Raw genomic sequence first — 14,257 nt, 5'->3', positions numbered from 1 at the left:
CATCACTTCTTAAGGTGCGATCCGAATTCAGTGTATTGAATGAAAACTTTTATGATATTTTCCCAAATAAATAATTTTTATATTTTTATGTTTTTATGATTTAATGCATTCTAACGCTTGTTTGAAACGTTCTCCCTCGAATATTTTCAAAAATTATCGATTTTTCTATAATGGATTTAGCATTTTTGTGGCAAAATTTGAATGATTTGTACCAATTTATTTATTCTTACTCTTTTCTTAAACTATTTGAAAAAAAAGAAAACAAAAAATTACCCATTAATATATGAAAAAAATTTAAGTAAAAAACTTCCTGTGTAGTTAAATAATTAACTTCTTTGTGAGGACATTTTTGGAAGTGCTTTTAAGGTTGTGCCTTTAGAACAACTCCCAATTTTTGCAGGAAAAAGTGTGGAACTACTTTTAGTTGGTTTATTATAAATTAATTGTCTAGTTATTTTGATGTCTGATTTTTTATTCATTTTTATGAAATAAAACATTAATTGAACCTATAAGTACAGTCTATAAAATCTTAGCTAGGGGGTGCCATAGCCGCCTAGCTGGAAAGTAATAGACTGAAGTTATAGGTTTATTTAATGTTTTATTTTATAAAAATGAATAAAAAATCAGACTTCAACATAACTGGACAATTCATTTATACTAAAGCAACTAAAAGTAGTTGCACACCTTTTCCCAGCAAAAACGTTGGTTGTTCTAGAGGCACAACTTTAACAGCACTTCCAAAAATCGTGAATAGATTTTCAAATCCTGTGGGGCTAAAATTTTTCTGGGTGGGTCTAAGCCCCCTCCCCAGAGGCCTGTCTACGCCTATGATGGCGGCTATACCAAAACATGGACTGATCCACACCATATTCGCTACACATATTCACGGGCTTAAAATACCTATAAATTTTGAATTTCAGGCAAATCGGATAAAAATTACAGTGTCCCAAGAAGTCAAATCTTGAGATCTGTCTGTATGGGGGTATATCAAAATTTGGTGCGATACGCCCCATATTCTGCTTACTTATGTGTGGACCAAAAATACCTCTAGATTTTGAATTTCAGATAAATCGGATAAAAATTGGGATGTGTAGACGCTCAAGAGGTCAAATCGGGTGTTCGGTCTATATGAGGGTAATACTAAAATATGGACCGATGCATACCATCTTCGGCATACATATGTGTGGACTTAAAAAACCTCTAGATTTCCAATTTCAGGCAAATCGAATAAACATTGCCTTTTCTAGAAGCCCAAGAAGTCAAATCGGGAGATCGGGCTACATGGACCGATACAAAGCAACTTCCGCACACTTGTTTATGCAAACAAAATACCTTTAGATTTTGAATTTCAGGCAAATCGGATAAAAATTCTTGAGGGTCTCAAGAGGTATGGGGGCTATACCGAAACATAGACCATATTCGGGACACTTATTTATAGACAAAAATACCTCTAGGTTTTTAACTTTAGGCAAATCAGATAGGTCTGTAGTAGCAATTTGCACTAATTTCCCTTCGAGTAGTGCTGTTGACATTTCTGAGTATTTCAAAACTTAACTTTATAATTTACTCAAATGTTAATTTCTATTTGGTCTCTATATTGTAGGAGTCACCTTACATACAAAAATATTACAAAATTAAAATACCATATTCATTATATTTACCTGACATTTAAATGGCTTTTCTCCATGTATACGTTTGTGTATTCTCAAATAGCCTTTATAGTGAAAAACCTTTCCGCACTCGGAACATTCATCGGGAGTTTTCAATTCTGTTTTCTTCACCAACTTCATGGGTACACCTTGTAATGGAGTAAATTTTTCCATTTTCGCTGATGTCTCCGAATCAATATCAAATGATCCACTTTCCTCGATTTTTTGGAAACTTTCATCGTATCTTTTGGTAATTGCTTCAAATGACAATGTATTATCATCAGCCTCCGAGCGTGTTAAACTACTAACATCAATTTCAACATCATTTAATAGTTCTACATCACCAACAACTTCAACCATATCATTGGTAGTGCCATCCTGACGATAAAACATCATATCGCATATATTCGACATGGACACAGACGAATCGCATATGTCATTCGTTTTCGCTGTATTCACTGCTGCTACATCGACATCTTGCGTTAAACTGCAGAGATTAAAGTGAATTTGTCGGTTAAATTTCATTAGAAAAAATCATAAGAAATGAATTCACTTTAATCTCACCTTATGTTGGGAGAGGTAACACCGTAAAAATACTCTCTTAAGCGTCGCTCAGAAGCTTCCGCCAGCTGTTGTAGATTATACGCATCCAAAACGCGGTACAAACATGACTGGCACATCAGTGATGGTAAGGTATCTTCGGCTGTCTGTGGATTAGAGTAAGAAAACAAGATGAACTAATTCGATCTTTTATTGTTGTAGATTCATTACGAGAAATTTTTAAATTTCTATATCATACCCTAAACCCACCCCTACTGAATTAGTAAACATAAGCATTTGTGGGGTATCATTGAAAGAGGTTTGGGAGATAAATCGCATTTCTATATTTAAGAACAACCTGAACAGAAATGTCTGATCTGACGAGCTGTAGTTGATTTGCACCTATAGTCCTTCTTAACATCGCCTTCTAAATAGTAAGTTGGTCCATAATGGATATATATTAGACCAAAAAAAGTCCGATTAAATATGTATATAATTCAGTTCTTGATCGGTATATATAGGGAAGTCTATAAATATTTACAAACCGATATAAACTGTTGCGTGGCAATTAGAGAGCCTGAAGTGAAATATGGGGGTCGATTTATATTTTTGCATGGGTGTTAGAGTCCATATGCTAACACAACATACAAAATTTCAACCGGATCGGATAAAATTTGCTCCTCCAAGAGGCTTTGGATGTCAAATCTGGGGATCGGTTTATATGGGGGCTATATATAATTATGGACCGATATGAAGCAATCGGATTGGATGAAATTTGCTCATCCGTGTCTCACATCTGGGGATCCGTTTCTCTGGGAGCCACCGTGGTGCAATGGTTAGCATGCCCGCCTTGCATACACAAGGTCGTGGTTTCGATTCCTGCTTCGACCGAACACCAAAAAGTTTTTCAGCGGTGGATTATCCCACCTCAGTAATGCTGGTGCCATTTCTGAGGGTTTCAAAGCTTCTCTAAGTGGTTTCACTGCAATGTGGAACCCCGTTCAGACTAGGCTATAAAAAGGAGGTCCCTTGTCATTGAGCTTAACATGGAATCGGGCAGCTCTCAATGATAGGAGAGAAGTTCACCAATGCGGTATCACAATGGACTGAATAGTCTAAGTGTGCCTGATACATAGGGCTGCCACATAACTAACCTAACCATGGGGGCTATATATAATTATAGACCTATTTGAACCAATTTTTGCATGGGTATTAGATGCTATATATCAACACCACCTACCAAAATTTCAACCGGATCGGATGAATTTTGTTCCTTCAAGAGGCTCCGGGGGTTAAATCTGGGGATCGGTTTAAATGGGGGCTATATATAATTATGGACCAATTTTAGCGTGAGTGTTAGAGATTGTATACTAACACCACGTACCACCACGTATCAACCGGATCGGATGAAATTTGCTTCTCTAATAGGCTCCGCAAGCCAAATCTTGGGGTCCGTTTATATAGGGGCTATACCTAAAAGTGGTCCGATATGGCACATTTGCAATACCATCCGACCTACATCAATAACAACTACTTATGCCAAGTTTCAAGTCTATAGCTTGTTTCGTTCGGAAGTTGGCGTGATTTCCACAGACGGACGGACATAGCAAGATCGACTCAGAATTTCACCACGACCCAGAATATATATACTTTACGGGGTCTTAGACCAAGAGCTACACGTAAATCGAAATACGATCGACTAGACATCTAAATTTGAAATTTGAGTGACATTGGTTAATAAATGTTTTATGGCCAAATTTGGGAAGGTCGAGCGATGAATATATATGGAAGCTATATCCAACATAAATCTGATCCAATTTGGATAACATTTTGCATATTTGTGATTGATACCAGAGAAGGTTACCTTGTGCTAAATTTGAGTAAGATCGGTTAATAAATTAGACCACTGTGATCAATAGTAAGGTTATTAGGGGAAATTTCTCAAAATCGGGCGATACATAAATATGGGAATTATATCTAAATTTGATCCGATTTTTTCCAAATTCAATAGCGTTCGTCCTTGTTCCAAAAAAAACGTTCTGTGCCAAATTTCATCATAATCGGTTAACAATTGCGACCGAAATCCTGGCAACAACATACACATGGACATGGACACCAAGGGCTAGATCGACTAAGGGGGTGATCAATAAGATAAATTTTCGGGTAGGCACATTTTTTGAAAGATCAAAGTTATTATACCCTGACCACAATGTGGTTTAGGGTATAAAAAATACGAATTGGGATTTTTGAGCTGTTTCCTACGAAATTTTTAAGTCGCTTTTTTTTAAATAAACCCAACAGTCATTTTATCTCCACTTCATCGAAAATAAATCCTCGACTCAGGGGAGAACCCGGTTTACCTACTACCCTGCCAACATTTTTTGAATTTGGGGACTCTTTTGAGAATCCCCACTACGTCGAAAACAATCATATACGACATCAAAAACTCGTCGGAAAAGCGCCGTCACTATTGAGAAGTTGTACCACGACAAGTTACTACAAAAATGTTTCGCATGAGTGCAATTATTAGGTGCCTTTATAGATCAATTTAGAACGACGCCAATAAGGGACCCTCCAAACAATCAGAAAAAGTGCATTTTAAGATAGTTGTAAAAGAATCATTGTGGTCGAGTAAAACACGTTTGTTTAGATATTTATTAATTTGATTAAACATTTACAAATTCTTAAAAATATAACATTTATACCACAATCACATTACATTTAACATAATTTTTGGCATTAATGATGATGTTGAGTTACAAGTAGCGAGTTACATGTTGCTGCGTCTATCAACCAGTGTTTTTATTCCATGGAGGCAGCGTGTCTGTAAAATATCTGAAAAACAATCACTTTATTCCATTTGGAAAATCACCAAATTGTTCACCAATATACCTTTCACAATTTTAAGCGTATAATCTATGTTTTCAGAACTTTATTTTCGTTTTTATTTAATTAAAATATAACAAGCTGGTTGCGCTTGGCGTTTCACAAAAAAAATGGCTTTTTTAACAGTAGGGATGGCAAATTACTTGCATGTACTTTTTGATGTACCTTTTCATGATGGTTGAAGTGACATTTACGAGTCTGTGGTAACGATGAGGTTGAAATGGAACTTTGAAATGCTGGCAGGGTACAGACAATTTTCTTTGCATATCTTCAGGCGTCACAATTGTCAGTTTGATAACGCTATGATATGAGAAGGAAAATGTGCTCATGTTTACAGTATTGTGGCATGTATTATTATAATATGAAGGGAAATAATTCTAAGCAATAATTCAAATACAGTTTTTGAGTTTAAAAAATGTTTGTGTATAATCATTCAAAGAAATTGGAAAATATTAGGCAAACGGCAAAAAGGCACTGATACAATCACTTCCGATCAGTATAAAAACCAGTTATTAAAAATCTTCTGAATTGCAGTAATGCAGCATAAACGAAACAGAAATGTATTCCCTATATAAAAAACGAAAAAGATAGGTACCCAAATGTATGTGTTAGATAGATCTTTTAGTCCTACATCCGAGTGTAAAAAGGGATATTGCACAATGTGTTTGGGATTCCTAATATACATATAGCCTATAAAAATGTGTGGGAGGTGCTCCTCGAGAGCAATGTGTTGACTATGAACAAATGGAAAAGGATGTGCATCCAGATTTATATTCAAAAAAATTTGGATTCTATCCCCAGATCCATCTTTCACATATAATTTTGAATACCCATCAGTTTCTATTTGGCCATAGTAGGATACACTTCTCTTTATATGCTACATTACTGCGATTCGGAAGAAGAATCGTTTTTTATACAAATAAAAGGTACATATTTTGTTTAAATTTGGTTTTCCATCTGTTCTCGTTTAGAAAATTTCTGCCAATTTTAAAGGACTATTATATTGTCATTTTTTATATTTGTAAATAACTCCTTTTTCACATATTGGAGAAGCTGAAACCAACATTACTGATGTCCATCTACATCTACAGTGCCTTCAATAGTTCCTGATGAGAGGTGTGATACAGATAAATATAGGGGAAAACAATGTACCTATTGCTTTGGAACGGATAAAGTTGCAGCCGTTAGGCAAGGAGATACCCCTTGTGTCGAATATTTTACTTCTTCTTTTGGGTATTGTTTCAAATGTTTTATTAGAATATGATGGGATTCCAAAACCTTATAGATTTTTGTACATACTCACTTTTGCGATATTTAATTTCTGCAGCATATCGATGGGTCGTATTAGGAACGTAGGACTATATATGGAAACTAATATGTCATTTTTTAAACAAATACGACAAATTTTGTGCAATTCATGTAATGATAACGTTTCCATATTATATTCTAATATTTTAGTTTAGTAGCTTTAAGCAACTCCTCGGAGCACCAGATGTTATGAACTGACTTCACTGTTTTTTTCATCTATTCTCGGGCTCATAAATTAGATACCCATATCATGAGCAGCCTGTGACAAAAATATGTAAATATCTAAGTTACTCTAAATAAAACAAATACAAAATTCACAAAATATACCAAATATAATCAAAAACCTGTGATTATTCCTGACACCTTGCAAAATTATATTTTCAAGGACACTTCTCTTCGTTCACAAAACTTCTGTCGACGCGCAAATAATAACAATGGAGAGTTGGAAAATGTTATTGCAGAGATGGAAAATGTCTCTCAATTCTAAAAACAGCTGTTGTTATGTTTCAACAACAGACATAATCGCAACGTTCGTCGTCTGGTAGAGTTATATCGCTTGTTGCAAATGGACGATATAAAATGTAACAATTTCCGATTAAAGATGGGTATTCAGTTCGAGTTTAGCGGCTAAAAAGTAAATCTGTAAAAGCCGAATGAAATTATAACAATTTTGACAATTTTCTTATAATCCCTGCCAAAATTTTTTGAATTTGACGTCGCTTCTGAGAATCCCCACCACAACGAAAACAATCGGATACGACATCCACAACTCGTCGGAAAAGCACCGTCACTATTGAGAAGTTGTACCACGCCAAGTTACTACAAAAAAGTATCGCATGAGTACAAGTATTAAGTGTCTTTTTTAATAAATTTAGAACGACGCCAATAGTATCAGTTAATGTTTTAATTGATTATATCTTCAACGTCAGTCAAATTTTTAACTGGAGATATTTTGGTGATATTTTTTCTGTGCGTAAAGGTAGAATTACATACCATGTGTTCAATGCGTCCGATGATTGAAGAGTTGAAATTTCTCTTTGAAATCAAAAGCTCGAATAGTCTGCCGCAAACAGAAAAAATCATCATCCCTTCCATCAACGCACGGAGTTGCGTTGTACATACAAAATAAATTTTTTCTGACTCAATCACGAAATTAATTGATCCAATAATTTTTAATTCTAATTGCTTCAATCACAGAATAGATACGATTAATCACGGAACTGTTTAATCTCTACATGTCCTCGATTCCACCCCCTCCTGACGGCGTCGAGATTGTATCATATGCGGATGACTGTACAATCTTGGCATCTGGGCCCAATGTTGATGACATTTGCGATCGGTTGAACGTCTACATAGCTAATCTTACTCTTATCACTGCGAGAAACTTGAGGATATCCCCCACCAAATCCTCAGCCACACTATTTACTACATGGACGGCAGAAGTGCGCAGGCAGTTGAATATCAGAGTCGATGGAGTAATAATTCCGACCACAAATTACCCCAAGATTCTTGGGGTCACATTCGACAGCCTTTTTAGGTCATCTGCCCATGCCACTGCAATTTGTAATAAGCTCCGTGGTAGAAACAAGGTCCTCAAGTCACTAGCCGGCAGTACTTGGGGTGCGGACAAAGAAACCTTGCTAACTACTTATAAGGCAATTGGCCGGTCAGTGGTAAACTATGCAGCGCCAGTGTGGACACCGCAGACCAGTGATACGCAGTGGAATAACATACAAACCTGCCAGAACGCTGCTCTTAGAACTGCGACTGGGTGTCTCCGCAGCACACCCCTGGATCACCTTTATGTGGAGACAAAGATCATCCCTGTGCGAAGACACAACTACATGTTGTCAAAGCAGTATCTCCTGGGTTGTTATCGCAGTAATCATCCAAACCACCATCTTATGGATACACAACCACCACCCAGGAACGTAAGGGTTGATATACATAATCTAGAGCGCGAGATCCTCTAGATCAAGCAGCGTACCAGGCAGGTTTGAACAGGATTCATGAGGATACTGTAGCTGAAGCGGTGAGAAGCTACAAGGTTAATCCTGTTCTTGGAGTCCGACCACCGCCCATAGCACCGGAGGAAAGAGACCTCCCACGGCAGACTAGGGTAGTTTTGGCCCAATTAAGATCAGGCAAGTGCAGCCGCCTCAATTCCTACTTATCGGTGATTGATAGCAGCGTACACACAAAAAATTTTTTCTTTGATTCAATCACCAAATTAATTGATTCAATTAATTTTTTAATTGAAATGTCTTCAATCACGAAAATGATAGTATCAATCACAGTTTTAATTGGGCATAGAAAAAATTCTTGATTAAAAAATTAATTGATTTTTTCAGCAAAATTCAATTAATTTTTTAATTGATTCAATTAAAAATTTAATTGATATTGATTGCAAAACGCAATTAATTTATTAATTAAAAAAGGTAACTATTTTTAATTACTTAGTTAGATTGGCTTAGAGTTTTTATTTGGATTAACAAATGATTGTTTGAAATACATTTTTAATTAAAAAAGTAAAAAAAATCAGTACTTTTTTAACTGAATTAGTCTTCCGAATTTGATTAAAAAGTTAATTGTATCAATTAATTTTTTAATTAAACATTTTAAAAATTTCAATCATTGACTTAATTAACTTAATGTTTCTATCATGATTAAAAAGTTAATTGTATCAATTAATTTATTAATTGAAAAAATTTTCAACTTCAATTAACTTTTTAATTGGAAATATTTTGGTGATATTTTTTCCTGTGTAGCTGACGTTTGTCCAATTTGCAACCAAGGGTCACACGACACGCGTCATCTTTTCTCTTGCCCAGCCAAACCAACCCGACTTACCACCAGATCACTCTGGACACACCCCATCTTAGTCGCAGAGTTCCTTGATCTGCCAACAAGCTGATGTACCAAGCGTATAACATGAAATGGATGAGATCACAATAAACTGTTACAAAAACAACAACAACATTAATCACAGAATTATGTTAATTAAAAAAAGCTATAGTTGATTAAAAAATTAATTGATTTCTTCGGCACTTAAATTAGTTATTTAAAAACTTAGTCGTTTTTGGTTGCAAAACTCAATAAATTTGCTAATTGAAGCAACCAATTATTTATTGTATTATTTTTTATTCATAATTATTTTAATAAATTTTTTTAATTGGATAATTTTTTTTATTTAATTGAAATATTAATTTGATTAATTTAATTGAAATATTTAATTTGATACAAAAGTTAATTGTATCAATATTTAAATTGGTAATATTTTGGTGTTTCCGGCTTTACCGGTAAGGGGCTATTGCACATATTCGAGGATTGGAAAAACGCTTATGTAAGTGGGGATTACTTACCCTACCCCAAGTAATCAACTTATGAACTATTTTTATAGAAAAAAATTCAGGCGAACATTTTGACGTATTTACAAGATATTTATTATTTGAAAATATACATTCATCTGTTGAATGTATATATTGACCGTTAGTAACGATTAAGAAAATATATTCATTGACCTTTTCTTAAAATAGTCTTTATTCTCATAAAATTGTTTATTCGTATCTAACTTATGCAACTAGATATGGGATATAAATAAGATTAAGGCTTTGGATATTGCATATTCTCCAAATGTAGATAAATTAAAATAGAGTTTAATTACCGATGACACATGTACCCTAAATCACACATGTTTTTTTTCATTAACCAACAAACAAATAACAAATAATAACAATAAAAAAATATTTGGATAGCGAGATGAGGAACGAACCCGGTTACTTAATGTTGGAAGGAAATTACACCTGATAACGTTGTTTATGTCATGCTTTGCGATAAATATCACCAGCGGATCCATATGTATAACGACGTTCCTTAGGTAATTGTTCGATCATCACTTCATCGTCATATTGATTAAGTTTTTGCATTTTTGGCCGCATTATCCCTCGAACATCATTCAATGATACATCAAGATCTTTAAAGGCATTTAGCATAAACACAGCACTAATTACAACAAGAAAACCACATATATCACCCAAAATATCTTCAAAACGCATATGGGTGAATTCTTTGAAGAGTATAGCCGATGCAGTTATCACAAGGGTAGTAAACATAACATAATAAATGGGTGTTACTATCCCTGTATTGAATATGTCTAGAGCTTTGTTTAGATAATTCATTTGGATGGCTATAAATGTAACAGTCACTATGATTAAGAACCAAGGCATCCATGTGGCAAAATCATTATTGCCGGCTATAGTATCACGTATGGCTAGGCCCAAAGCTTTACATGACATAACCGTCAGCGACCCTATGCCGGAGCAGAGAAATATATAGATGACCACATTATTATGTCCATGTCTGGGAGCTACAAAGAATGCCACAAATACTGTTGATCCAATTATCACAATGACATAGAATATAAATCCAGGATCTTGTAACTTTTCAAAGAGTACGTTTAAATCTTCAATTTCTTTTTCTTTGGGTGAATGCAGAACGATAATGGTGGATCCAACAATACATAAAAAGCATCCTAGTTTTCCCAGAAGATTAAGTTTCTCATTTAGAAACTGTGAAGCCATTACAGCTGATATGATGACACTTAAAGCACCCAAAGGTGTGACTAGAGATGCTGGGGCAAATGCATAGGCTGCAAAATTTGCTGCTTCTCCGAGACCCACTAGAAAGAAAAGGCAAAAAAGATATAAGAAGATCGAATAGAATAGTTTCAATTATTCTATTTAAAATAATATTTTTAATAAATTGTAAAAAAAATCTAATTCAAAAAGTAGTGGATTCAACAAAAATTGTTACTAAAACAAAAATATGTGGACTCTACTATAGAGACGTCTATAATGCACGGAGACTACAAACTGGCGGCGTTTTATGACATTTAATTGATCGGGTAGTATTGGCATTAGAAGTGTGAAGATTTTATTATAATGTAGATTACAAGGAACGAAGTTGAGTCCTTCCAAATCAGCAAGATACTTGGGACTCTAAACTGTTGTATGTGAAACTATACCAACTTAAAGAAATGTCAAAAGTTAGTCGGGGAACGATGGAGAATGCGACCTTCGGTTTTTAATTGGCTTTGTACCGCGGTTATAAGCACGGTTGCCACTCGAGCCAAAAATAATCTACCAAAACTAGTAGGAAATTTTACCAAAAAACTATTAAACAAAAAAATAGAAAATTTTTTCAAAATTTTATTTCTATGGAAAATTTTCACAAAATTTTATTTCTATAGAAAATTTTCTCAAAATTTTATTTCTGTAGAAAATTTTTTCAACATTTTATTTCTATAGAAAATGTTCTCAAACGTTTTTTTATAGAAAAATTTCTTAAACTTGTATTTCTATAAAACTTTGTAAAGTACCTCTTAGAAATATTTTGTAAAGTCTACCAAAACATCAAGAATTCTACCAATCTACAAAACAATAAAAAAAAATCTATTATTTATGGTAGAATTCTACCTGTTGTGGTAGCCGTGGTTTTGTTTACCCAAAAATAAATATTAACAAAAGCTGAAAATATGATTAACAATAACTAATTAAAAATAAAAATGTTAATGAATATTAATATAAAAGAGTTTATCAATTAGTGGGAAATTTGGCAATTGTTCCTTTCATTAGCTAGATTTTTAATATTTGGTACTATTACTGATAAAGTACAACATGAAGGCAAAACAGATATTTTGACTTTATGTCTAGAAGTGACGAAAATGGTTTCAAATTTTTTAAAATGTGTGAATACAAAAGTGGGTACTGGTTCTGATGTTTTCAGCAAGAAATTTAGCAGTTGCAAATAAAGTGAACAACTAATAATGGAAAACCTACAATAAATTATAGAATTGCATGTAACTTTTATTCTTTTCTCACTATGGTTATAAATGAACATTTCGAAATGTACGAATGGTATGCTCTTTTGTAGTATATTATTGTAGTATATTTTGTTGAACTTAACAATTAGTGTTGTTTTAACAAATTTAATGATACAAAACCTATTCAACCAAAAATGACGCTGCGCCCACCTTGGGAACTCTTACTGTGTCAGTGTGCAGCATTATTCTTTAGAAAAGATAAGATACTGGATTCCTTTTTCTTTCAGGCTTTCGCCGATCTGCGTGGGAGTAGCTTGAGGAACATACTCGGACAAATGAAAGTTCTTGAGCGACTTTAAAAGAAACCACCTGAGGAGGAAGAAGTTGATAAAATCACATCGAGGAATGACAATGGACTCTACAACCTAAAAAATTGAAGAAATTGGATCAATTAATTTCTTGATAGAATACAACAAATATTTATTGTGTGCGAAGAGTGCTATGGTCGGCTTTCGTGGGCTGCAGATGCGACTCATTTATATTGATCGACGCTACATATGCCATCAACGTCTACAAGGTCCCCAACGTAATTTCTGCTAAAAAAAAAACAGGATTTACTCAGAGTTGTGTAATTGGCCACATAACTAAATTTGTTCTTTGATTCATTCATTATATTCCATCATTGGAAAAACAAGAGTGCTTTCGCTCTGGAAGCCAGGGGAAAACTCGAGTATTTGTACATCCGGTTTCGAAATAAATATGGGCGACATAAGACACGAATGAAACAAAAATCCGAGTGTAGATTTAGGGTTATAGTGGCAGACGCTTTCTGCTTATTGAGAAATTTTATAGTTTTATATTTTCATATTTTTATACCGCAGATGGTACACTTTTCTCCTAACAATAACTGATGCCTTATTTTTTGTTGAACTCAATAATAAGGGACCCAAGTTTTTAACTGAGCCTATATACATACAATGTGCTTATAAAACTCTACTGAAAAATGTTTCAGGGTTCGGACGAAAATGGAACTGAACACATGACCCTTTGTATGCAAAACGAACATGCAATGCTAATCATTGAATAATGATGGCTCTCCAGTCCCTAATCCAGGGTATTTTTGGCCCAACTTAGATGAGACAAGAGCAGCCACCACAAATTTTACACTTTACACAAACTTTAAAGCAGCATCGTAAATGAGTTTTCAACCTTTAACAAAAGGCGATCAATACATAGCTAAAAACACTATGGGAATAAATCACTTTACAACGCCTAGAATGGTTCAGGTATTTCTTGATTACCCGCATAAAACTTAAAAATAGCGATCATCACTACACAACAACACAACATTTCTCCATCTTTTACAATTGCTATGGGTCATGAGTTTACCACGTATCATTAGCCGTCTTAGTGCTTTCCCCCTCGATTATATTAAATTACATTCCATACTCACTTGTTAACAATCCGGCCCACCATATCCATTCTTTCAAATAACCAAATCCACCAGCAGATGCTCTTACTTCACCATGACGATTGATGCGAAGTAATGCCTTTTTCTTAATAATAAAACTGGAACCAATGAAAAAACATGAACTTATTGCTAACCCGACCCCTATATAGAAATCAGTTTGTCCATAAAGTTCTGATAGAGACGGTGGCGATGAAGAGGAATTCTTAATGGTGTCATCGGTCAACGGCACCGTTGGATTGTTTGCACCAACTACTTCAAGGGCTTCCACTGTCATTTGTAAAACACACCTTCCACCCCTCTGCAATGATGATAAAACACAAGTAATTATACTACCGAGATAAGAAACATCAGTCATTCTCATAAGTTTTCCGCACTATGTAAATATGACTCACCTTTGACAAATGCAGCAACAGTAATAGTAAAACTTTTAATGGATACTGGCGAAAATGAATGCACCGCTTTGTTTTGGCAAAGAAACCCTAAGGAATGAAGCTACGCAAATTTCTGTTTGTTTACTGTTTATTTGTGCGAAGATGTTTTCTGTCCATCAACTTGAATTGATATGTCTATGGCCAGTGTTGC

The 14,257-nt window shown here is 34.6% G+C and overlaps 2 protein-coding genes across 3 annotated transcripts in view; both read right to left on the bottom strand.

Annotated features, from left to right (window-relative positions):
• LOC142226391 (uncharacterized) overlaps positions 1-6,835 on the bottom strand; it is a 39,541-nt gene extending 32,706 nt beyond the window's left edge. For both annotated transcript variants that reach the window (XR_012719675.1, XM_075296388.1), the window contains exons 1-4: positions 6,711-6,835; positions 6,379-6,642; positions 2,214-2,356; positions 1,662-2,136 (exon numbers count right to left, since the gene is read on the bottom strand). Coding sequence is in view for 1 of the 2 variants with exons in the window: in XM_075296388.1 (XP_075152503.1) it covers positions 1,662-2,136; positions 2,214-2,356; positions 6,379-6,513 (753 nt within the window). In the remaining variant the exon portion in view is untranslated. The remainder of the gene's footprint in view (positions 1-1,661; positions 2,137-2,213; positions 2,357-6,378; positions 6,643-6,710) is intronic.
• Positions 6,836-9,899: 3,064 nt separating this feature from the next.
• spict (magnesium transporter spict) lies at positions 9,900-14,257 on the bottom strand. The gene is made up of 3 exons (XM_075296385.1): positions 14,068-14,257; positions 13,658-13,973; positions 9,900-11,061 (listed from the first exon to the last, which is right to left on the bottom strand). The coding sequence occupies exons 2-3, from the start codon at positions 13,947-13,949 to the stop codon at positions 10,205-10,207; spliced, it is 1,149 nt and encodes a 382-aa protein (XP_075152500.1). The 5' UTR covers positions 13,950-13,973; positions 14,068-14,257; the 3' UTR covers positions 9,900-10,204.

This window comes from Haematobia irritans, chromosome 2 (assembly GCF_050003625.1).
Source record: "Haematobia irritans isolate KBUSLIRL chromosome 2, ASM5000362v1, whole genome shotgun sequence".
In the NCBI taxonomy this organism is placed as follows: domain Eukaryota; kingdom Metazoa; phylum Arthropoda; class Insecta; order Diptera; family Muscidae; genus Haematobia; species Haematobia irritans.
The sequence above is the reverse complement of the archived record's forward strand: the minus strand, read 5'-3'. Positions and strand labels throughout refer to the sequence as shown.